General features: G+C 42.7%; 1 protein-coding gene across 1 annotated transcript in view; it reads right to left on the reverse strand.

The window, feature by feature from the left end:
* EYS (EGF-like photoreceptor maintenance factor) overlaps positions 1 to 25,878 on the reverse strand; it is a 396,345-nt gene that overhangs the window by 157,951 nt on the left and 212,516 nt on the right. The window contains exon 17 of the mRNA XM_088665821.1: positions 20,239 to 20,351. Coding sequence (XP_088521947.1) covers positions 20,239 to 20,351 — 113 coding nt within the window. The remainder of the gene's footprint in view (positions 1 to 20,238; positions 20,352 to 25,878) is intronic.

Genomic DNA, 25,878 nt, shown 5'->3' on the forward strand with positions numbered 1-25,878 from the left:
ACATAACACTCCTGTTATGTATTGGTTTAATCTGTGTTCATGAGTTTCTCTGCTAGTCCTGTAACTACCTTTCCCGCTCCTGGGCGATTCAAATGGGTGCGGTGACAGTTGCTATTGGTTAACTTGTTAGCACAATTTGGATCCTCACTCTGATAGGTTCCCGCCAAAATCTAAATGTATCCTTTCCCCAACCCCTGCTCCTGAGAGTATAAAAGGAGCTCACCCTTTCCCTCCAGCCAGTCAAGATTCCTACTGCAATAAAGAAGACTGTTCTTGTTATACTTGACTCCTAGCAGTTCCTTGCTAGTATGCTGAATCACTATTCTGAGCTGACTTCACGAAGAGCTGAAATCACAATCACGACATAACAACTCCACTCCACATGTTTAAAATAAATAACTATAAATGCACAGGAAACATTTCTGTATCAGAGGGCAATGTTTCCATTTCCACCATCTCTTCAACTAAATATAGATCTATTTAGAGTGACAGACATGGATAAGTCATATACTGTAGTTCTTTCACCCCTTTTACAGATTGCTGCAATAATTGCAATTTGATTATTCCACTGGCCAATTCATAGCTGAGTAGATAGCAATCTTTATTTGCCTTTCCTGAATTAGTTGGGTAATACTTAATTTCAAAATTTGGGACAGCTGTGAACTGTTCCATTCAGGTCTTTCTCGACTGCAAATAAAAACACATGTTTTATTGTTAGTGCTGTAGCACCTTCTCTCAACACAACTTTCTGAACCACTCTGATTCAACAATTTCCCATATTTAAAATCAGATCCAGAAAGGCAAATTTAACTTGCAACTGCAGAATGAATGATAATGAAATAACTCCAGTGTTAATAATGCACAGAAATTGAACAGATCTATTTACAGAGACAATTATTTTAAATTGCTTAATTCTAACAACCCAGTTCCTTTTTTCAGGCCACCTGCCAAGTGATCAATTGGTGCTGCCTTTAATGTTAGCTGACCTCTTTCCTCATTCAATATACTACCACCCAAGGTGAGCTGTATTTGCCTGAGTCACTGCTTGTCATCTCTTATTAATAAAAGCAAGGCAGTTTTAGAAGTTGAAGGTAGATGGACAGTTATTATATGATATCATTTTGCATCCCATTCTTACAAGGATCTTCTATCCTTTTGGCAATTCTTCATAATGGTACTATAGATTGCTTTTCTTCCCTCTGGGACAAATTAGGGATAGAAATACAATGTGTAGTCACTGCGCCAGATTGTTTGGGACATCACATACTGCTGAAGTCTTGAAAAGGATGGGCACACAATACTTTTTAAAAATGTCTCTGAGTCATCCAAGTTCATGTCCCTATTCTGAGATTGCTTAAAATTCTCAATACTCTGAGACTGAATGAAGATGCAATGTAAAGTTTCATATATTTTTCTGGTATTGTGAAGATCTGTTCCCATTTTGTATTGTTAAAGGAAACCTTTTCTGCAAAAGCAACATACGTTCTAGTCCCTGATGTATTTCATGATAGGAAAATGCATTTTCTGCAATGAGACTCTCTCTATATCAGGGATTTCAGGTGCTGCTGGACTCCGGTTCCCATGAGCTGCAGTTGGCATAGCCCAATGTTCAGGGATGATGGGAGTTGTAGTCCAATAGCACCTGGCAGGTCACAGATTTCTCCATCCCTGCTTTCTATGGTCACACTCTGCCAACATCAATAACTAAAAGGCTCCCTGCATCCTAAATGAGGTTGCTGGTGTGTGTGTGTGTGTGTGTGTGTGTGTGTGTGTGTGTGTGTGTGTGGAAAGAAGGTTGGAAGGTGATTTCTGTCTTAGTTTGAATGTGTGCTCAGAGGCACCCTCTCCTTAATTCTTAGTTTATTTATGCCATCCCTCCTGAGCCACTATTTTGCACCAGGGAGATATAAGGTTATAGTAAAAGATAAAGTAGATCTGCAAGCCTAAAGTTGTCCCACCCCTTATATACTCTGCAGTTGTTTGCTCCTTGCACTGCTATATCTCTTTTAACTATCTCTAGGGACGCCAAGGATGTTTTGTAAGCGAGGCATGTAGATCTGTTACTGAATTACCGTCTCTCTTCATACATAGTCTTAGTCCACTGCAGATGAAGTGGCTAACTGTTTGCAAACACCTCATGCCCCAATAAATCAGCCTATAAGAAACGTCTGCCCTTTTTTTTTTTAAAGAAAAAATCACTGTCCCTCTTATATCTGCTCTTTCACATTTTAAATAATGAGGTGACAACCATAAGTCCAATACTTTCAAATCATTTGGTTTATAGCTAGACATGCAGATCCAAATGCATTTACATCATCATATGTTTCTTGATAGGCAGTTTTTTTTTTTTTAAAAAAAAACCAAACAAGAGCATTTGCTCTTCACAAATAATTAACATATCCAAGCTGCAGGGGGCACTGGCACACTGTGTATCTAAATTGCAGTTGTGTCATACTTAAGGCATAATTTGACGTGGAGTCCTGTGAGTTACAGATACAGTAGGGGAAAGCACATAAAGTATTTAAAAATCAATTTAAAGTTTGAGAAATTAAGGCAAAATATTTACATGCAGCGTTCTCCTCCAATCTTTTCAGAATACAATTCCATTGTTATTACAAAATGTGCTTCTTTGCTTGCTGCATTATTCAAGTGTGAGAGAGCAAACCTGTTTTCTTAACTTTTTTTTTTTGCAATCAAGGTCCCCTAAAGGTCACCCTGTCTTTAGAATAATGCACTACTCAGTTCCACCAAACAACCACCCTCCCCTATCATAGGCGACTTTGTTAAATATATCCCCAAATGATCTCACCTAGGACTGCTTTATACACTTCAGGAGCTAAATCAAGGCCTCCAAAGCCATAGCTGCCAAGTTTTTCCTTTTCTCGCGAGGAAGCCTATTCAGCATAAGGGAAAATCCCTTAAAATAAGGGATAACTTGGCAGCTATGCTCCAAAGCACGTTTGAATGTGGCAATATGAAAACCATTTTCTGCATGTTGCATGAAGAGCCAACCTCAGAAATGTGCCCTGTTAGCTACCAGAATAGCACAGCCACTCAAGTTCTTCAATAGGCACCATACTTTATTACACTGATCTTTATAGAACAAAATAGAAAGCCTTACTGGCTTTTCCCCCTCCTGATTCAAATTACAATTTGATTAAATCTCCCGTTGCCAGTTGTATTTCCTTTGTAAAAATCACTTGTGCCAGAGAGAAATAGGGAAATTTCTGCAGGCTATGCGATAGACATCTTAGAAAGCAACGTGCCGCACAAATCTAGATGCTTTGATCTTTGATCACATATACTATGGATAGGGAACTACCGGTATGACCCTCCAGAGACTATTGTACTCCTATCCATCCCAGCCAACATGGCCAGTGGCCAAAAATGATGGGGGTTGTAGTTCATCAACATCAAAAGGACCACAGATTCCCAATCTCTGGAATGTTGCAGGAGTCACTGCTGTACAGCTGGAGCTCAAGCTGTTCCAGTGAAGTCTTTAAAAAAGGATCTATGTGGATCAGGTACTTTATATGTTTCCCTTTCCCTTGGAATCAACCCTCTGCAGGGCTTGCATTAGGAAGAAAAGAGGGGAAAGACCATCACAGCCAACCACAAAAGAACTGCGTCATTTGATCTTTACCTCCATTATTCAAGCAGGGTGGGGAAGGACAATAGCTTGGGGTAGAGCATCTGCCTTGCATGTAGAATGTCCCGGGTTCAATCTCCAGCATCTCCAGACAGGGCTGCCAAAGATGACTTGTCTGACCCCCCCCCCCCAAGAGCCGCTGCCAGTCAGGGTAGGCAATATATAGAGGGACCAGTGGGTCTGATTCAGGGTAAGAGAGCTTATATGATCCAGCCATGTGAAAGTGGCCCCCAAGCTGCTCTAGTAACATATGAGTTAAGTTATAATTAAACCAATAATAATATGTGACATGTGTAGTTATAGAGCAGAATTATGAACGGTGCATTTTGTATACCTGTCTACTCAAAAGTAAGTCCCATTTAGTTCAATGGGACTTACCCCCAGGTAAGTGATTTTCAGCTGCAGCCCTAGTTAAACCAAATGCTTTAAAAGCAACAGCAACACACATCTGATGCAATTCACGTGACATGTATAAGGACCTCTATATCGGCTCATCAATTGCAATTCCTTTACCAAGTGCAAGGATTTTATTTTAGGGTATAACCTTCCTCAAATCCATCATCATCGGCAAATTGTGTAACCCATTCATGGCCTATGATTCATTGTATTTGCTGCATCAGCAAGCAAATGATCTGTGGCGGTTGTACAAGGCCCCAGAGTATGTGTTGCTCTTGTACTTCTGCTTTGAAGGGAGATGTGGCAAAAGGATTCTGATTGCAATGATGATACAGTGGGAATAACCTTCTGATTCCTGCTCATTCAGACCACTGAGAAATAAGCACAGCGTCATATATCATGCAATATCATGCAACTACGCTGCCTACATTTTGGTTGCATAGTTGTATTTTAAATGGACTGATGTATCCATCCTAGGAAAGTCAGGGAGAGCTTTAAAAGTCTCAGGGCAGTCTAGATCAGGCATCCCCAAACTGCCTGGTCTAGATCAAGAGAATAACAAGGATGGTTTTCTGATATACAAATCAGAAACCATTAAAAATCTTAGCCTTCTAGCTTTGAGCAATTATTTCATTTAGACAAACACCTTTCATAGGAGATTTGTATGGGAGTCCTTGCTTCAGAGGATTTCTAGCTAGTTTGTGAATTGATGTGCAGAACATCCATTCTCAGGAAAGGTTTTGCACTGATGCCCTAACCCAGTGGGAGGAAATCTAGTGTCCTCCAGATGTGGTGGACTACAACTCCCATCACCCCTGACCATTGGCTATGCTGGATGGGGCTGATGGAAGTTGGAGTCTAGAACATCTGTAAGGCACTGTACTGGCTACCCCTGCTCTTGCCTGTTTTCGTCATCTCTACCACCACCACCCCAACTCCCACTGGAAGAATAATACCAAACAGAATTACACAAGTACCAAAAAGTGACATAATCTCACTTAACTGTATGTCAACTAGGTTGATTAGTGAGAAAGGTTATATGAGCAATAGTTTGAAGTTTCCGGGAGATTAGCTCTGAACATTAATGTTAATTTTTTTCCAAGTGAGATGATTTTGGTGTCATACTGGGTTCTATCAAAAAAAAATTCCTTATATTAAAAATCTTGCCATAAAGTGAGATAACCAGAGGGGATCATACAGAGGTATAAATCTCATTGTTTACAGAGCTTTAACAAAATATTTACAACACTGTATTGTGTTTAATTGTCAGGGGTGACAATATTGTTGTAAATATTTTGTTAAAGCTCTATAAACAATGAGATTTAAGACACAGAAGCAGAAAATACACAATGAATTCTCAGACTTCTTGATCAACATTTGAGGTTGTAACAAGTCTTGCATATGTGTTCTTTGTGTGTGTGGAAATAATGAACATTTCACACCAATGGGGAAAACCATACTGTAAAATGCCCAGAAGACGAATTTCTCCTTTCAGTAAGTTTAGCATTCTTAGCCATTTTCTTTAATGTGCTCTGCTTTATAGCAATGCAATCTGCTACGGTAACAATGGCAACTATATCTCCATTACGAGACATTCCCAGCAGATAACATGGAGATGGTGGAAGCCTGCTGTGAAGTTCTTAATTATTTATGAATGCATAACAAAACAATTTCCCTTTATTTACATGTTTTTGTAATTGGTAAGGCATCAGATTGTAGCCTTCGAATCTCAGCGGAATCAGACACACCGAGGAAGGAAAACATCTACCACCATTTTTCTTTAAGAGTTACTTCGAGGTGGGGGTAGGGAGGGTGTATTTTGTTTATTTGACTTCACTGGTTCTTTCCTGCTAATATTTTGCTAGCTGAATCCTGTAATAATGAGAAAAAAGGTTCATCTACACATCTGAGTAATTCTCTTGAGTGTTCTTTTACACTTGCAAATAGCTAAGTGACAACACAAAAAAATATATTCCATATTAATATGGAACAATACATTTTTTTCCTTATTTACAAGGAACACTTTAAATATTGTAAACAATCCTGTGCTGATCAGCCCTTTCTTCGGACTTCGGCTTAAAAACACACACACACACACACACACACACGTAAAGTAAAGCAAAACAAAACAAAAATCCGATGTATTCCAAAACGTGTTTTATTTCCCCAAGACAAATATTTGACTGATCTCCCACACAGATCTCTAAATATATGCATTTCCACTCAGAAGTGAACCAATAGGGTTTACTTCTAGGTAAGAGCGTACAGGACTGTAGCTTAAAACACACCCTTCAGCTTCTGTGTATTTTGTCATCCACAGTTTGTGCAATGTTCATTCATGGCGAAATGCCAGAGTCAGCTCAAAAAAAACAAAAACACCTTTAGTGCAAAACACATGCATACCCATCCTTAGGTTTACAACTACCCTGTTTCTCTTAAAATAAGACGTAGTCATAAATTAAGCCGTAGCAGGATTTTTAAGCATCTAAGGAATATAAGCCATACCCTGAAAATAAGACATAGTGATAGGCGCAGCAGCAATGCCGGCCGTCGCAGGAGGAGGAGGGAAAAAAAATTAAGGCATCCCCTGAAAATAAGCCATAGTGGGGTGGGGTGGGGGGCTTTTTTGAAGAAAAATATAAGACCTTGCCTTATTGTCAGGAGTATGGGCAGGAGTCAGGCTCTGGGGCCTGTAGTGCTTTGCAGGACTGGGGCCTGCCTCAGCTTGTGCTGGAGAAGCAAGGAGTGGCCACTCAGGTGAAGACCTCAGCTTGTGCTGGAGAGGCAAGGAGTGGTCACTCAGGTGAGGCCACTTGATACCTCACTGCACCTGGTGGCAGGAGCTGGGAGGGATAAAAGCTCAGCATTTCCCTTCAGCTCTGGGCCACAGCAACGCTATTCCTGCCTTGTTGCATCTGGCCTCCTGTTCCTTGATCCTTCACCTTGCTCCTTGGACCTTCGCCTTGCCAACGCCTTGCTCCTTGACTCCCAGACCTCCGCCTCCGCCTTGCTCCTTGACCCTGCGACTGCCTGCTGCTGGACCCTCAGCCCTGCACCTGTTCCTGCTTCTACACCACCATCTTGCCTCTGGTCCCGACGTCCTCAGTCAGGGCTTCAATCGCCTGCCGACCGGACCGTGACAGTTTGCTGCGGCCAAAACGCATCCCAGCCAGGGTGCAAGATGGACGGAGCCCAGCCTATGGACCTCACCGCTGTGCTGCAGAGCCTCCACACACAGGTAGCTACACTCCAGGGGGAGGTTCGAGCACTTCGAGCGGCCCCTGCTGCGGTTCCAGCCCGACGTGCTCCTCCCGTCACATCGCCGGAGCGGATCAGGGGAGAGTGTGGCACCCTGCAGGGCTTTGTAAGCCAGTGCCGGTTGTTGTTTGCCACCTGTGCTGCAGACTTTCCCACCCAACGGAGCCAGGTGTGCTTTATGGTTAGTCTGCTTATGGGCCCGGCCCTTGCTTGGGCTACACCATACCTTGAGGCAGACGACCACCTGCTGGGGCATTTGGACAATTTCATTGCCGCCCTGGAAGGCATGTTCGGGGAGCCGAATCATGCTCAGACGTCTGAGATGGCCCTGCAGAAACACTGGCAGGCGGCCCGCCCGGTTACTGAATATGCCACTTAGTTCTAGCGCTGGGTTGCGGACACTCAATGGAATGAGGCAGCTCGCCGGTTCCATTTTCGTCAGGGACTTCATCCCCGCATAAAGGACGAACTGGCGTGGGTGACCTCCCCGGCAGCCCTGACAGACTTGATCACGTTGTGTATTAATATTGACACCCGCCTGTCTGAGAGGGATTCTGAACGCAGGTCAAGGGACCCTCCGGGGGCTAGCGGTGGAGTTGGAAGAGGAGCGATCTTGGGAACCAGCTGACTTCGTGCACGCACCCACCAAGGTTCGGGCCTTCCATCGGAAGTTCCCAGATAAGCCTGGGCCATGACCAGGGGTGGAACCCCGTTTCCCTATTGGGGGGGGGAGTACTGTCAGGAGTATGGGCAGGAGTCAGGCTCTGGGGCCTGTAGTGCTTTGCAGGACTGGGGCCTGCCTCAGCTTGTGCTGGAGAAGCAAGGAGTGGCCACTCAGGTGAAGACCTCAGCTTGTGCTGGAGAGGCAAGGAGTGGTCACTCAGGTGAGGCCACTTGATACCTCACTGCACCTGGTGGCAGGAGCTGGGAGGGATAAAAGCTCAGCATTTCCCTTCAGCTCTGGGCCACAGCAACGCTATCCCTGCCTTGTTGCATCTGGCCTCCTGTTCCTTGATCTTTCACCTTGCTCCTTGACCCTTGGACCCTCACCTTGCCGATGCCTTGCTCCTCGACCCTTGGACCTTCACCTTGCCAATGCCTTGCTCCTCGACCCTTGGACCTTCGCCTTGCCGATGCCTTGCTCCTCGACCCTTGGACCCTCACCTTGCCGATGCCTTGCTCCTCGACCCTTGGACCTTCGCCTTGCCGATGCCTTGCTCCTCGACCCTTGGACCCTCACCTTGCCGATGCCTTGCTCCTCGACCCTTGGACCTTCGCCTTGCTGACGCCTTGCTCCTTGACCCTGCGACTGCCTGCTGCTGGACCCTCAGCCCTGCACCTGTTCCTGCTTCTACACCACCATCTTGCCTCTGGTCCTGACGTCCTCAGTCAGGGCTTCAATTGCCTGCCGACCGGACCATGACACTTATTTTCGGAGAAACACGGTAGTACTAGAAGTTTCAAAATGTTTTTAGAAGTTTTAATTGTGATTTTTTAAACAACGGATAAGTTTCCCACTCTAGGCTCCTTTGGGAAGAAGGGTGGCATGTAGATTTCTAGAGCCACTCCCCATGTTATAATTTCTTTAGGCCCTCCCAATTGGCTCTGGGGGGTTGGGAGAGCCCTAAAAACCACATGGAGGGAGGAGCTTGGAGAAAGGTTCGTCTGACAAGCAGAAATCTTGTGCTGATATAATGGTCATAATTGCATAACAATAGAACAACAATTTCATGCCTTACAAAGGTCTTCGGGTCCAGTGTTGGAACATTTCAATCGAATACTCCCTGCTGATGTGGATAGATTCCTTCAAGCTGGTAGGCCCACCACTTGCCTCCTTGATCCGTGCCCGTCTTAGGGCATGCCCAGACGTCGTGCTGATCCCCCTGGTTGAAATAATCAATTTGTTCCTTGGCACGGGGACATTCCCAGGGGAGCTGAAGGAAGCAGTGGTGTGTCTGCTCTTAAAGAAAACTTTAGATCCTTTGGATCTATCCAATTATCGCCCAGTTTTGAATCTTCCGTATCTGGGCAAGGTAATTGAGAGAGCGGTGGCTGAACAGCTTGGCAGGTTTCTGGAGGAAACATCGGCTTTAGATACATTTCAGTCTGGTTTCGGGACAGAGGCGACTCTGGTCGCCCAAACAGATGATCTCTGTAGACAACTGGATCGAGTCGGGTCGGGACTGCTGATTCTCTTAAGATTTGTCAGCAGCCTTTGACATAGTTGATCATGATCTTATGGACCACCGTCTCGCCGACGTGGCCATACAGGGCATAGCCCAACAATGGCTGTGCTTTTTTATCTCTGGTCGGGGACAGAGGGTGGTGCTAGGGAGGGAGATGTTGTTGCGCCACTCCTTGGTGTGTGGAGTGCTGCAGGGCGCAATCCTCTCCCTAATGCTTTTAACGTCTTTATGCGCCCCCTTGCCCCTGGCTTTTTTCTGGCCCACTAGGACCAGTCTGGATAGTTGGCCTTGGTGAAGATTTGACATTTTCTCCCACTAAATAGTTTTGATATGAGCTTCCACTGAAATGAGGCTGCATTTTAAGTTGTATTTTAATCCTGTTTTTAAGTTGTATTTTAATCAATTGTTTTTATACCTGGTGTTAGCTGCCCTGAGCCCGGTCTTTGCCGGGGAGGGCAGGGTATAAATAAAATTTATTATTGTTATTAAAAGGAGAGACATCCTTCTCTGTCCTACTCACAATAGTCGACAACAAAAAGGGGAGAAAGAACAAAGAAAGAATTTCACTTACTCCGTTCATTCTGCCCATTTAGTGGTTCCTGGGGAAAAACTTATAGCTTGATTCCAGAATGTTCTTCACTGATGAAGTTTAATCACAATCTCAACTGTTGAGATTTCTACATGACTGGAAGACCATCCCAGATACTCGAGCCAACCCACTGATTTTCTTGATTACCCCTAACAAGCTCTTAAAGGGGAACTGGTTCCCTCTCACACAATGAAATTATATACATGCACATTCAGGCTTTTCCTGGTGCCCACAGAGTCCCTTTTTTAGAGCCCCCTCTTTTAAGAAAGAAAAAAAAACCACAAATCAGTGCAGGCATAGGGAAACCAAAACTTAACACTGGAAAAATGAGAAACAGAAAAACTGAAACAGACAGATTAGACCAGGCATGGTCAAACTTGGCCCTCCAGATGTTTTGAGACTACAACTCCCATCACCCCTAGCTAACAGAACCAGTGGTTAGGGATGATGGGAACTGTAGTCCCCAAACATCTGGAAGGCCAAGTTTGGCCATGCCTGGATTAGACCATCCCATGCTGCAAATGTGTACAGGATTGTGGCCACAGGTATTTTTGCCACTTTACACTTATCCCTTAAACCCAATTGCATGCAATATGAGTTTCTTAGTGGAATAGGCCCCATTATGGTAGCCAGATTTATCACCAAAAGCTAGTCATTTATCGAAAGCGTGTACTCTAGAGCAGTGTTTCCCATCCTTGGGTCTCCAGCTGTTCTTGAACTACAGCTCCCATCATCCTTAGCTTGCAGGACCAGTGGTCAGGGATGATGGGAATTGTAGTCCCAAAACATCTGGGGAACCAAGATTGAGAAACATTGCTCTAGAGTATGACTAGGGCATGAGTTGTGTCTATGAAAACTATTAGCATGATTTGCATCAGGCAGAGAGGAGGGAGAGGAAGGATAATTTTCCATCACGTTTAGAAGCCAATTCCATGCCTTAGTCACTGCTATCAGAATGTGCTAATTTGGGCCAAATATTTTCATCTCACCAAGTCTGTTTGATTTCCGAAACATTTGGAAACCAAGGCATGGCTTCCAACTGGCTTCTGATTGCGCAGGCACACCGGAAACAATAGCAGAAGCCGCATCAGATGTTTGGCTTCCAAAAAAGGTTTGAAAACTGGAACACTCGATTCTGGGTTTCGATCGTTCAGAAGCCAAAACGTATGAGTACCAAGGCGTTCGACAACCAAGGTACAACTGTATTATAATTTGGTCCATATCGTTTGCAGCACACCTAATAAGTGAAATACTCGTTCATTCCTAAATGCTAGAGATTAAGGGAAGCCAGGACTCAAACTGATCTTATAGCCACTTTAGCCTCTGACTCTTAAATGTATGTAGAAGTAAACTGTGACTATACAGAGCCCCCGTTGGATGTTAGCCCTTTGACACTGGCTCCTTCCCAAACCGGCATTTCTCCAGTTCCTTTGAACGATTTTGAAAGTATTTCCGTGCAACTTTTACCAGGGCAGCTGGTGTAGGATTCATACTTTTATAGTTCCAGTCTTGTGAAGGTAATTTCAAAAAGGGTCCTTACTTAGTCCTTAATAAAATGGTCCCTTGATGCATCCTACAGATTGTGGTCATGTCACCAGACTTGAATAATCTTGCATTCTGAAGGTGATCCACCAGATCCTGGAGCTGAGATGAGCTGGACCTTGGCTCAGATAAAAACCATTACTGGATGCTCATCTATGAGGTGCAAAATGATTCAGGAGCAGAAATAGTGCAGGGACATCCAATTTTTTAAAAAAGGTTTTTTTAAAAACAACAACAAGGATTCCCTTCTCCCTTCCCGTCCCCTTGAATCAATGTACATCTGGTTTTCATACTTTACCAACTCTATGGTGGGGAAAACATGAACTGACATCATTAAACTGGTGAAAGCTGCATGCATAAACGTATATTTTAAAGACTTCAGAATCTGACATTTTAGCGGAATCCTATGTAACTGACTGCACTTCTAAAGCCTCCAGCACAAAGCCTGTCTGGTTCATTTATTCCCACAGAAATTGTGAACTCTTGCACAGCCAACGACATGCTAACAGTGAGTCAAGAATAATTAAGGAGACCAAAATAGGAATTATGCAATCTTTTTTGGCCTGCACTGCTTAAAGTACGAAAACCATGTAGCTGCTACAAATAATAATCCTACGGTTCCAGAAAACAAGCAAGAGAGGGAGACGGGCCTTTGCTCATGGCATGCTGACCAAGGAAAGATGCTCATAAATGAGGTGAAAATTGTATTTGTCAGCACACAAAGTCATATATCCATATATACATGCCCATGCCGGGGGGGGGGGAAGGGACACAGCCGGGTACATGTGCCTTGGGTCTTGGGGGGCTAAGCTGGCTGGAGAGCCCTGCCAGGGGCCTGCTAGACTTAGTGCTGTCATGCCAAGAATGCCCTGTGCCTCCCAGCCAACCAGGGAAGGTCATGGGCAAAACACCCATGCCTGTCCTCATGTGCTTCAAGGCTTTGATAGTAAAATCTGGACCTGTGTTAGGTGGTACCATTGCAGGGGTGTGCCTCATGGACAAGTCTCCCACCCCAGGTCTCAGAAAAGCTCTTCATATGCCTACATGTGTGTGTGTGTGTGGTATCTACAGGTGAAACTCGGAAAAATAGAATATCGTCGAAAAGAGCATTTATTTCAGTAATGCAACTTTCCATTTTTCATTTTTCTTTTAATTTTTACAAATGCTTTCTTTTGGAAATTCCATAGTAATAAAACAAATAGTTACAATAATACAAAAATAAACACCGCTATTACATTTCATTAATTGCATTCCATTTATAATTGTCCTGCCTAACGACAAATACTTACAATTACAACAAATAAAGGCTCGACATATCTTGCTTTGCATGTCATGCATCTATCTCATATATTGGTTTCAACTTTTAAGTTGTGTTACTGAAATAAATGCACTTTTCGATGATATTCTAATTTTCTGCATTTCACCTGTATATCTCAAAAGGATTTGCTTAGTATCCAAACCAATTCACCCATTCCCTTCATAAGACAGCACCATAGACTTAAATCGTTTCCAATGGTTCTGAACATTTAAAACACAAGGTAGGATTATGCCTGCCACCTTTTCTAACATTATCATTGCAATGCATCGTTTCAACAGGAACACCAAAGAGAAAAGAATAATAAGGGGCAGGAGGAGGGGGATGTGCACAAAGGTAGAAAGGAAATTGCACAGGAGAAAAGGAGCTACGCAGAAAAGAGCACACCGAAAACAAATGTAATAAAAAAGATGAAGAAAATCAAAGAGGGCAAGTCAAACACAGAGGATACAACTGGGGGGGGATCTCAAGCATTAGAAAGTGAACAAGGGACAATCACAGGAATAGAACAGAGCTTAGCAAAAGGTTCAAAGAAGGATGCTCAAAGGCTGTTGCATATATTTTATTTTTCTTGCACAGAAAACTTTCCTGTATATGTAATGTAGCCTCTGCAACATAGCACTGCCTAATTTGCAGACAAATAACAAAACATTTTAAGAAGTTATTTAATTTAAATCCCTTGGTTAAGGCTGGATGAGCCTTGCTGTGATCAGCCACTGGTGACCCCACTAGTATCAAATTCAGTCCAGTTATAACCAGGGTGTAACAGCTAGCCTCCTAGTGGACAGCTGGGAGCCAGGCAAGTGAGTCGTGTGGAAGGAGCGGTAGCTGTGGCAATGTGATTTATTTATTTAGAAGACTTGGAAATTGCTTGCTCAAGCTGTGTACAAATCTGAACTCATATTTGCAGAAGCAGGGGGGCATGTCTCCAAATCATCCTCTAAGTGGCCCTCCTTTAGAACTATTCTTTGACCTAGCATATACCACCCTTTACAGAAGTCTTTCTAGCTTTACCTTGAAAATGTCAACATTTCCATTGGATGGTCTCATTGCTGAAAGACTAGGATAATTATGAGGAGATTGCCACCCACTGAAGCCCCTCAAAAGATGCAAATGAAGGAAAATAATCTGGCATGTGGTAAAAACTGCGCCAATGCTTGCTGGTATGCATTTTAATAAACAGCTGAAGCAGGTGCAACTGTAAATTTTAATGTATATGTCTTGCATTAACTTGTGATGGGAATCAGTTATTCAGTAATGATGCTGATAGGGTTGAAGAGGGTGTCTAATTTGTTGTATGGAAATAAATGGTCATCTGACCATCTGACCAATGTTTGCTGCTAAAAAGAAAATCTAGGAGAAGACTGGCAATAGGATATCAAATTACAATGAAGATATTACAGAGCTTCATCAACTGGCAAGAAAGGGCACAGCAGTTAAAAGAAAATCCAATATGCAGAGATATATGCAACATTCACAAGGGAAACCAATTCACAAATTGTTATTTTGCATCCATGTTGCGGATGTGATTTTGCAGCCTAGCATAACTGCATTGTCCTCTCATTTTAAGAAAACCACAAATACACCAACAACATAAAAGCTTCCCAATTGTTGGGAGAGTAGCCCCAGGTCTGAAGAGTGGATAATTTCACATAAAGGTAAAGCGACCCCTGACCATTAGGTCCAGTCGTGACCGACTCTGGGGTTGCGGCGCTCATCTCGCGTTATTGGCCAAGGGAGCCGGCATACAGCTTCCGGGCCATGTGGTCAGCATGACTAAGCCGCTTCTGGAGAACCAGAGCAGCGCACGGAAACGCCGTTTACCTTCCCGCCGGAGCGGTACCTATTTATCTACTTGCACTTTGACATGCTTTCGAACTGCTAGGTTGGCAGGAGCTGGGACCAAGCAACGGGAGCTCACCCCATCACAGGGATTCGAACCACTGACCTTCTGATTGGCAAGCCCTGGGCTCTGTAGTTTAACCCACAGCGCCACCCGCGTCCCTCAATTTCACATAGGTTCCCATTAAAAAGTAAAGATCTGGCTGAACTGTACGTCATCTGAAAGGCCAAACTGGTTATTGTACTTGTGCCCTCCTTTGAAAGTATCAGCATCATTCAGAAGAACAAAGCACACTATTTCACCTCTTCCCAATTTGTACAGTTAGTTTAATTTTGTACAATCTAGCTTAATTTTCCAATATCTTACTGCTCTCTCTCATTCTCTCAGATCCATCAGAACATGTTGTTTTGTGCTGAACTCTTGTCCACAAGTGGGAATATTAAATTTTTACTTTATGAGGCACAAAAACCATAGATATGCACAGCAACCCTACGTACAAATATGTGGAACTACGTACCAAGAACTGAAGCTTTTGATCTTAAAGTAAACAGAAATTTTGTATTTGGCAATAATTACCTAGCCACCCTCTTTCATAGTGTGGCTATGGTGGTTGCCTCTGGGCAAAGTAGGAATTTCTGGTCGCTATCTGGCCTGACACACTGGTCTTTTTGCCTACTCTGCACCATGTGGGGCGAGACGGTAGTCTGTTAAATAGACTGGTTTAAATGGTTACTTTGGCAGGTAGGTGCAGGAAGGGAAACAATTAGGTCAGCTTGGTGACCCCCTTAAGCACTTTTGAGGGTGATGGGTGGCTCCCAAGGCTTGCAGCTCAGGGTTACAAGGCCCTGGGTCAGGATACAGGCCACCTTTGGGGCCAACGTGCCTCATCCACTCACAGTTTTGGGGTCCCAAGGGGAGTGATGCAGGAAACCTTCCTTATCACCTCCAGGGTGAGGCTATGGTGGGGAGAACAAGGAATTGTCTTCCATTCTGCCAGCAAGGTTTGGCTGCCCTTACAGCTGCGGGCATTTTGCCTGAAATTTAGTTATAGCATGTGCTGTCTCTTGAGCAGAACTGTTTTAAAGAAGGAAAGCAAACAGTCTTCAAAAGGTTAATGAACTCCCATATCGAGTTTGTTTTCAAAAGCTCACTAAATTCTGCACACGCCTTAGCTTTCCTTTTGGTATTTTGAAATCCAAACAGATCTAGTTATAGAAATGGCAGAACATCTTTGAGTAAATTCCAAACTGCTTAAATATTCATAAGTTTAAAATATACTCACAAACCTGTGCCTTAAAAGGGGGTTGTTCATGAATGTGGACTTGCTTTCATTCACATTTAAGCTAAAAGAATGATTAGATAGCTGGAGCTCATCACAGTGTTGGGGAAACTTGTTAGAGGAATCACAGGCAGAAGATGAGGTCAGTGTGATTGTGAGATAAGTTTGCACAAAGTTTTGTAGGAATAGTGTGGAATGTTTTTTTTTAAAAAAAGAAGAAGTCATTTTTAATAATAACAAACTGCACACTATTCCCTCCTCAAATACTAAAATGTTTTTATGAGCTAACACAGATTTGGTATTGCATTCTGAAATACTGCTGCAGAAAGCTTTTGTTCTATATTTGCCATTGATCACAAGAAAGAAAGAACAAATGAAGTAAAGCTTCAGTTCTCTCAATTCACATGTTACAAGCAGCAGCAACAGAGTAGAGGCACAAGAGAATCAATGCTTCTTTTATAGTGTGCAAAGCAGCAAAGAGGAACTTGAGTATCTCCATCGTGGACAGATGCCTAGGCTGTCATTGTGGAGGGGCTGACCTCTCTGTGGGCCTACCTTGGCCACAACATCTGATTTTTTTTGGCAGGATTTTAGAATTTGTCCACTGCAAAAATCTAATTGTTTGTTAGAAACTGTAAATGAAAGATTCTTTGTTTTCATGTTTTCCTGGGGAGTCCTATGGATGTGCCAGCATCCTGGGCAGTTCTCAAAATAAGAGTTGACACTAGGCTAAGTTAGTTACACATGAGTCCTACGGAAATGGATGCAAAAATATGACTAACTTGCTTGGTAGTGGCCAGATGAGAAGTGGCACAAAATTGGAAGTGGGTGGACAACTCCTCTGGTTGTTGTTGTTGTTTTGTTCAAAGGTACACTAGAGTTTGGCTATTGGTGCTTTGATGATAAACCTGCCCAAGAATGCAAAAAGGCTATGGGGTAACTCCCGACGGATAAATTTATCAAAATGTGGCATCCATTTATCTGCTGTGCCATTGAGGGAGGAGTGGAAAGACACGTACCCCAATCACAATTTGTCTTTTTGGAGGGACATCTTCTTGCCAGCTTCCCTGCCAGGGTAAAATTCAATTGGATGCTATATTGCAATAATGTCTTCATCCCTTTGCATGCTTCTGGGGACTGTGTTGTTGTTTATTCATTTTATTGTTCTCTATTTCTTTAAAATCTTCTATTAAAAATGAGTTTACATACCTAGTCATCTGTAGGCAATGTTTGAACTGATGTGTGAAACGGTTATTCATGTTATTGTACCCCGCCAGAATGCCCATTAGGAAGCAGTTGTTTGAAAGTCAATCTATCTATACATACATGGGGAAGTCTTCTCCTTGCTATGTGAGGATGTGGAAAGATTCTTATGAGCAACCCCTCATGCCCATTTTGAAGTGGTGCTAGTCACATGAAAAAGTACTCTATGACCACCCTGGGCATTTGAGTCAGCTCCCAAGCACAAATATACATGCCTATATGAATCTGTTAGGCCCATTTCAGTAGGTCAACTTTTGAGTACTGTACAGCTTAGTTGAATGCCACACAAAGTGTTGATAAAATCTTCACTAGTCATTAAATTATTTAATGCTAATGCAGTGGTTAAAAACACACACACAGAAACAGTACTACAAAAACGGAACCACACTTTTTTTTTTTGTAAAAACAAACTAACTATTATAGACTTCCAGAGGCTTCCAGAATGTAAATTACATGTCTCTATTCCATTAAATCTGAAAATGTCATTTTAATTTTTTGTTTATCTATCTATTGCAGGCTAAAAGTCATACACGATTGCAAAAGCCAACAACCACATCCAGCTTCCATTCCATCTCAACCAAGAATTAACACCATAATACAAGATGCTTGCTTGCATAGGTTTAAGCCGACAAAAGACAGTTAATGTTGAATCAGACAGACCCAATTTCACTGGTGATAAAGTTGGCACCATAAAAGGAGAGGATATTAGAATTGAGGAGTATAAAAGGCCTTGCCTGCTGCATGCTGAGCAACATTCCTCTTGGTATTTTTCTTTTTCTTTAAATAAATAAATTGCTGACACTTCTGAAACAGTTTTTGAATTTCCATTAAACTATCCAAAGTCTCAACAGAGTTGAGCTTTGGGGGGTGGGGTTGCCACCTACTGCATTCAAGGCAATATGACAGTACTTGATGAAATGTCTTTCTTAAAAATAAAATAATGACCATACGATAGAAAATGTTTCGCAATGCAATGCAAGAAGAAGACTGTGTTGTAAGACAAGGTTCAGAGAACACAATGTATCTATACTACACACATGCACATATTATGAATAATAAAATGACTGCAAAGATAACGACATCAAATTTTGCCTTCATGTCATAGGCACATAAAAGTTACTTGACAATTGCATGGCATTGCATTGGGAGAGAAATTTAGTGAGTGTTACTTCTACATTATGTTCTATTTATTTTTGTTTACAGTTAGACACCTAACTTTACAAGAAGTAAAGGCCTGTATGTACATTTCCGGAACTGCAGAAACCAGGAGAATGTCAAAACCTTCATCAGGGCACAGATGCATGGCTGGTGAGCAAAGCTTAGCTTTGGTAGTACAGAAGTTGTTCAGGCCTAAGATATGTGACAAGTGGACTGGGTGAGAAATGCAACCAGTTCATATATCATACTTGACAATGTTCAAATGATGAACATTTTGAAAGTACATCAAACTTTGAATGCCTTTCGTGCGTTTCATCTTATTATAGACACGTTGACGTTGCCACTTCAGATCTTTGATACGAAAGCTTGCTCAATGTCTGTGTAGACCCACTAATTTATTTTCAGAGTGGCAGTCCACTTCTGCCAGAGTGATAGAAGCCCATTGCAGGTTCCATCCCTTTCAAACTGAGCAGGTAACAGTAACAGCAGCAGTTAGGTGGGCTGGCAAGGGTGGGGAAAACACTGGAATGATGGTGTGTGTAACCACACATGCACCACTTGCATATACTACCACTGCCAACCTGGTTCATTCCTCACCTTCGCAACCACCCTGTCCTGCCCCATCACTGGGCTGTCCTGAAATGGGATTGTGGGTGAGCCTGGTGCCAATGTACAATCTACTGGTATTGGGATGTCAATTTCATAAGAAAAACTCTAAGGCCTGTGCTGCTGCTTGTGCAGAGCCACACCTAAGGAGTGAGCAAAGTTTGCTATTTTATTTTCATAATTGCTTACAAAATACCACGTAATCTGGTATTTCATGATCTCACTGAAGTGAGCGCAAACTGAGTGACAGTCCACGAGTGTTTGTGGGATGGCGACGGCCTGGACCATATTATTTTTGAAATAATCATTTCAAAAAACTTCTTTTGTAATGAGAAATCCTGCTACATTAAGCCCCACTTTATGCAAGCAATCTCCTTTCCTGATACACATTTATCATAGGTCTGTCGTAAAAATTATGTAAACCAAAACACACAATGAAATTCTCAAAAACAAGTTATGAAATCTTTAAAAAAAAGCATCAAAGTTACAAAAGAGAACGAGTTGCAAAATGGGCTGGGCTAAATAATTTGAAGGAAACAAGTGAAGCGATAAGACATCATGAATTACACACTGGGTGTCACAAGTTTACCTTTTGCATGAGAGATAGTAAATAGATTTGGATAGCTAATTTTCACCCACAAAGCCGTGCTAGAAGGAGGCTTTCATAAAGGACCTTCTTCACTGCTCCTGTTCTAAATGAATACCCTACTAAATAGCTAGCAACAGAAATACTCTCCCCCCCCCATATTATTTTTTAATGTTTGGTGGCCTCGTTTACATACAACACCAGTTTTCCTGACTTTCACACACATTGATGAAAATTCTAATGCAGTCAGGAGAAACCCATTATGTATGCCTCTTTTCCCCCACCTTGATTTTTATCTTGCATTCTGTTGTGCAACCTGAAAGGCCTAAACTACTAAGCCCAGAATATGTAAACTGTCAGGCTTAATTGGACTATTCTGCACCCCCCACCCCACTTTGTTCCCACATATAGAAGGAGAGAAATGGTGTATCAAGAGAAATGCACACATACTTCCCCACTCCCTACATGTATTTTAGACCACGCTGAAAATGAGAAACTGCATCTCAAGCCATAACAGTCTTAAAGAATCAGTTGCTCTTGATTGGAAAAGATACAGAATGTGATTTACCTGCAACGGTCAATATTGTTTTTGTTCACAGCATTAGCAAAGGTGAAGGGTCCCAAGTTATTGATTTCTGTAACTTCTATACAACCGGTAAAATTGTAGGTGGGTTCAGTCACCTAAAAAGGAAAGTGGAAAAAATCAGGGGTTTGCCATCTCTCATTGTTGGGATGCAAGGCAGACACACTTCCCTGCGATGTGGAGTTTGGCCTGATTCATGATATAACCTGAACTGGAATCAGATTATACAGATATTTATTTACTTAAAATAATGTTAATGATCCAAGGAAAGATGGTTTCCAATTTGGCAAATTAGTGTTGAACATGTTTTCTCTGCACAAATGCAGAATCAAGATTATTAGGGACCATCATAACCAGTTCTGTTTCTTTTGTCTTCTCCTCACAAACACAGAGTTGGTCTGTTGGTAATCATGAACCCATTTTGACCTGGGACTTCTGTATGGTTTATTTAGTAATGTAACAACCAAATAATAACAATAACAATAACAATAATAATAATAATAATAAATTATGGTTATTTATACCCCGCCCATCTGGCTGGGTTTCCCCAGCCACTCTGGGCGGCTTTCAACCGAAGTTTTAAAATACAATAATCTATTAAACATTAAAAGCTTCCCTAAACATGGCTGCCTTTAGATGTCCTCTAAAAGTCTGGTAGTTGTTTTTCTCTTTGACATCTGGTGGGAGGGCGTTCCAAAGGCCCTCTGCCTGGTTCCCTGTAACTTGGCTTCTCGCAGCAAGGGAACTGCCAGAAGGCCCTCGGCATTGGACCTCAGTGTCCGGGCAGAACGATGGGGGTGGAGACACTCCTTCAGATATACTGGACCAAGGCCGTTTAGGGCTTTAAAGGTCAGCACCAACACTTTGAATTGTGCTTGGAAACGTACTGAGAGCCAATGTAGGTCTTTCAAGACTGGTGTTATGTGGTCTCAGTGGCTGCTCCCAGTCACCAGTCTAGCTGCCACATTCTGGATTAATTGTAGTTTCCGGGTCACCTTCCGGGTCAAATGTAGCCCCACATAGAGCGCATTACAGTAGTACAAGCGAGAGATAACTAGAGCATGCACCACTCTGGCAAGACAGTCTGCAGGCATGTAGGGTCTCAGCCTGCGTACCAGATGGAGCTGATAAACAGCTGCTCTGGATACAGAATTCACCTGCACCTCCATGGACAGCTGTGAGTCCAAAATGACTCTCAGGCTGCGCACCTGGTCCTTCAGGGGCACAGTTACCCCATCCAGGACCAGGGAGTCTGCCACACCTGCCTGCCTCCTGTCCCCCACAAACAGTTACTTCTGTCTTGTCAGGATTCAACCTCATTCTGTTAGCCGCCATCCATCCTCCAACTGCCTCCAGACACTCACACAGGACCTTCACTGGTTCTGATTTGAAAGAGAGGTAGAGCTGGGTATAATACGCATACTAATGAACACTCAGCCCAAACCCCCTGATGATCTCTCCCAGCGGCTGCATGTTAAAAAGCTTCATTATTCCGCAACATTCCCAGACTTCAATCTTTTGAGAACTACCGGTAGAATAACTAGTCCCAATATAAACGAAGGGCCACTTATGTAATAAAAATGGTGCTCCATGCATAGTTTCCCCTTCTTAGTATGATCTAGGTTTGCAAGCGAATATTCTGATGGAGATGTGAGGATGGTAGGAACACCACTCAGCACTCAAAATATTATTGAACCACACACAATGCACCAGTCCCCCCCTTTTGTAAATTTATAAACCATTGCTCAAGAAAAGATCTCCAAGCAGTCCAATTATGTACAAAGCATGACTAAAGCATGCAGACCAGTCAAAAGCAAATGTGCATCAAACCATAATTAAAACCAATAAATCCTGTGTCTGAAAACAAAGACCATCATAGCCAATCACAATATTAAGCAAAACAGAAACATCGTCACCTACTCCCATCCCCACCCACCCTCCCACCCCCTATCTACGTCGTTTTCCCTCTTTCTTCTTAGTGTCTTAACAAATGAAACTGATTTGCAACAATGATACATGCTAAAATATGAGAGACGCTGCACACACCTTTGTAATTCAAGAAATCTTTAATAAAAATATTTACAAAAAACAAAAAAAACAAAAAACAAATCCTGTGTCTGGATCGGTGTACTGAAACAGAAAATAAATGAAATAAAACAAAATAGTGAAGGTACCTGCTTAATGTCAATTGGCAGGGAGATGTAGAGTGCTGGTGCTGCCACACTCTTCACAAATGTAGAAGAAAAAAATGTGTGGCATGTTCTGCAGATTGAAGTGAATGAGAAGGCATGTATGGGGTAAGGCAGGCACCCCCAAAGTGTGGTCCTCCAGATGTTTTGGCCTACAACTCCCATGATCCCTAGCTAACAGGACCAGTGGTTGGGGATGATGGGAATTGTAGTCCAAAACATCTGGAGGGCTGAAGTTTGGGGATGCCTGGGGTAAGGCAATCTCTTTAGTAAACTGATCCCAGGATGGTTGGTGATATCAGCTTATAGGAACACCACTATTGCTGGCAGGAGATCAGCACCAGCAAAGCATAGGCACTGTCTTTTTGGTAGAGATATTTGTGCGTAACAGCATCTATGCAACCTACCAACCTACCACTGTGAGTGACAGTCTCTGGACCAGGGTCAAAAATTATTCTTAAATTTTAAGAGACAGGCTTCACCTTATATTGTAATCCGATCAGAGGTGTAATGTTGACATGGACCTTGCGAGAAATTATTCATTGATTCCTGACGCATATAAAGCTGCCAAATGATTTATCACTCCCTGTGATATAACTGGGTTTCTTCGAGAAGTTCTATCTTAACCTTCTGTGTGGCTTTCATGAATTTTTTTGACCGTCCTTGTTTCGACATCACACAAGTGCTAATATTTAAAATCAAATCCTTGTTTTTGTTAGCCTAAGAAGGAAAACAATAGCTGCTGATAAAACAGTCAAAGGTCAAAAGCTGCATCATTACAGCCTTTATATCAGCTGCTGTCTTCATCGGAGCTCTTTTCAGCATTGCTAATGTCAAGTTAGTGTGGGCAAAACCATCACCATGGCAACCTGAAATCTATATTGCACACTGACGTGCAAATTAACAATGCAGTTTGGGAATATAAAAAAGGGGGGAGGGGGAGGAAAAGTAATCTGCATTCTCTTGAAAATTGCATTTTTTAGTGAATATTTTATGTTATATCATGACTGCCAGAAGACAGAAATCCGCCAACTGAGTCCCAGGTCACTTCCTCTGGATTTGTGATCAGTCTATTTCAGACATAATGTTCTTCCTCTCAGATAAAAATAAAATAATTATGAGCCTTGCCTTCTTGCCCTGAGCACCACTGTCTCACAAGCATCCCTGTCAAACAACACCCACTCACATGGTGAGCGCTAGGCTAAATGAACTGCAGAACAAACACGTATTTCAGAAGATGTTTATGAATAAGGCCAGCTAATATGAGGGAGGGGGAAACAGAGTGGATGCTTTTTGACCTCCTGGGGGAAAGATAGCTACGGAAGTGCCACAGGAGTGCATACAGCCCACAGAAACATTGTTGTTGTTGTTTAGTCGTTTAGTCATGTCCGACTCTTCGTGACCCCATGGACCAGAGCACGCCAGGCACTCCTGTCTTCCACTACTTCCCGCAGTTTGGTCAAACTCATGTCCGTAGCTTCGAGAACACTGTCCAACCATCTTGTCCTCTGTCGTCTCCTTCTCCTTGTGCCCTCAATCTTTCCCAACATCAGGGTCTTTTCCAGGGAGTCTTCTCTTCTCATGAGGTGGCCAAAGTATTGGAGCCTCAGCTTCACGATCTGTCCTTCCAGTGAGCACTCAGGGCTGATTTCCTTCAGAATGGATAGGTTTGATCTTCTTGCAGTCCATGGGACTCTCAAGAGTCTCCTCCAGCACCATAATTCAAAAGCATCAATTCTTCGGCGATCAGCCTTCTTTATGGTCCAGCTCTTACTTCCATACATCACTACTGGGAAAACCATAGCTTTAACTATACGGACCTTTGTAGGCAAGGTGATGTCTCTGCTTTTTAAGATGCTGTCTAGGTTTGTCATTGCTTTTCTCCCAAGAAGCAGGCGTCTTTTAATTTCGTGACTGCTGTCACCATCTGCAGTGATCAAGGAGCCCAAGAAAGTAAAATCTCTCACTGCCTCCATTTCTTCCCCTTCTATTTGCCAGGAGGTGATGGGACCAGTGGCCATGATCTTGGTTTTTTTGATGTTGAGCTTCAGACCATATTTTGCGCTCTCCTCTTTCACCCTCATTAAAAGGTTCTTTCTGCCATCAAGGTTGTGTCAGAAACATAGAATTGTAGAATTGGAAGGGGCAATGAGGATCATCTAATCCATTCCCCTGCAATGCAGGAATAGGCAGCTGTCCCATGTGGGAATTGAACCTGCAACCTTGGTGTTATCAGCACCACACTCCAACCAACTGAGCTAAGGGCTTCAGTGTTAAAAATTTAACCTCCAAGATTCTCATTCTCTCTCTCTCTCTTTCTCTCTCTCTCTCTCTCTCCATAAAACAGATAGCCAGATGAGTCACATTTCATTCCAAAATGCATACACATACAATACATATGATTAGTCATTGTCAACTATGTTTTAATTCTCAAGTTATTTAAAGTATTGTTTAAAGTTTTGTCAGCTAGCACATGAACGTATGAATGAATGCCACCGGAATACATTGCCTTTGAGGCGACAGGAAACCCCCTCTTAACTAATTCATCCCAGTAGCACAACCTCTTTTAACCCAGGCAAACCCAAAAGACAATGTAATTCTGCCCCTGTATTCGCGGTACTGACTCTGGAATGCATAAAATGGCAGGGGCCATTATCAGCACCCTTGCCCCATATTCTAGCTTCTCAACAGCTGGTTCCTAAGAGCCACGTCTTAAGATTTTTATCTTACGTTTAAAAGAAAGCGAAGTGAAGCAGTTTAGCTTTGTTTCTTCCTTGATTTAGAAAACCATCTTATCTGGTGGTGGTGCAAGGAAAAGCATGCTTGAGCATGTTACTCAAGTATATATTGCTGGACACTAAGACAAAAAACTGCACTCACCATCCTTTTTCACCAGAAAAAAAAAGTTAAACGGATCCCTTATTAAACGGATCTCACTTTTGAGTAGGCATGCATAGGATTGGGTGCATATGTTTCAAGAGGGTAGTGATTAATCTATGAACACTTCTCTCTTGCTGCACCACCAGAGAGCTGTGCAAATCCATCTCTCTGATACCACCCCTTTCTGTCTCGCTCCCCACACTCTCCCTGATGAACTTAACAATAGCTATAGCACCCAAGGCTTTCATTGACTCAATAATCTTCCAGGGCTTCACAACCCAAATCTCAGACATAGTAGGGTCTGTACAGAACAGATGGATGGATGGCTGAGTACCCCACAAGTATCCTGGAAAAAGGGGGAAATCTCATTTTCTCTTTCAAGGTTATGGCATCCAAAATGGCCACTGTGCTCTCTTGCAATGTCATGCCAAGATCTTGCCCTGAAAAAAAAGCTCTCCCTCCTGAAAAAGCGCTTTTTCGGGGCTGCAATCTCTCACGGGTCACATGACTCATGCAGGAAGATGCATGTCCTGGTTTGGGAACTCAGAATGTTTGA

This window comes from Zootoca vivipara, chromosome 3 (genome assembly GCF_965207765.1).
Source record: "Zootoca vivipara chromosome 3, rZooViv2.hap1.1, whole genome shotgun sequence".
Classification (NCBI taxonomy): Eukaryota; Metazoa; Chordata; class Lepidosauria; order Squamata; family Lacertidae; genus Zootoca; species Zootoca vivipara.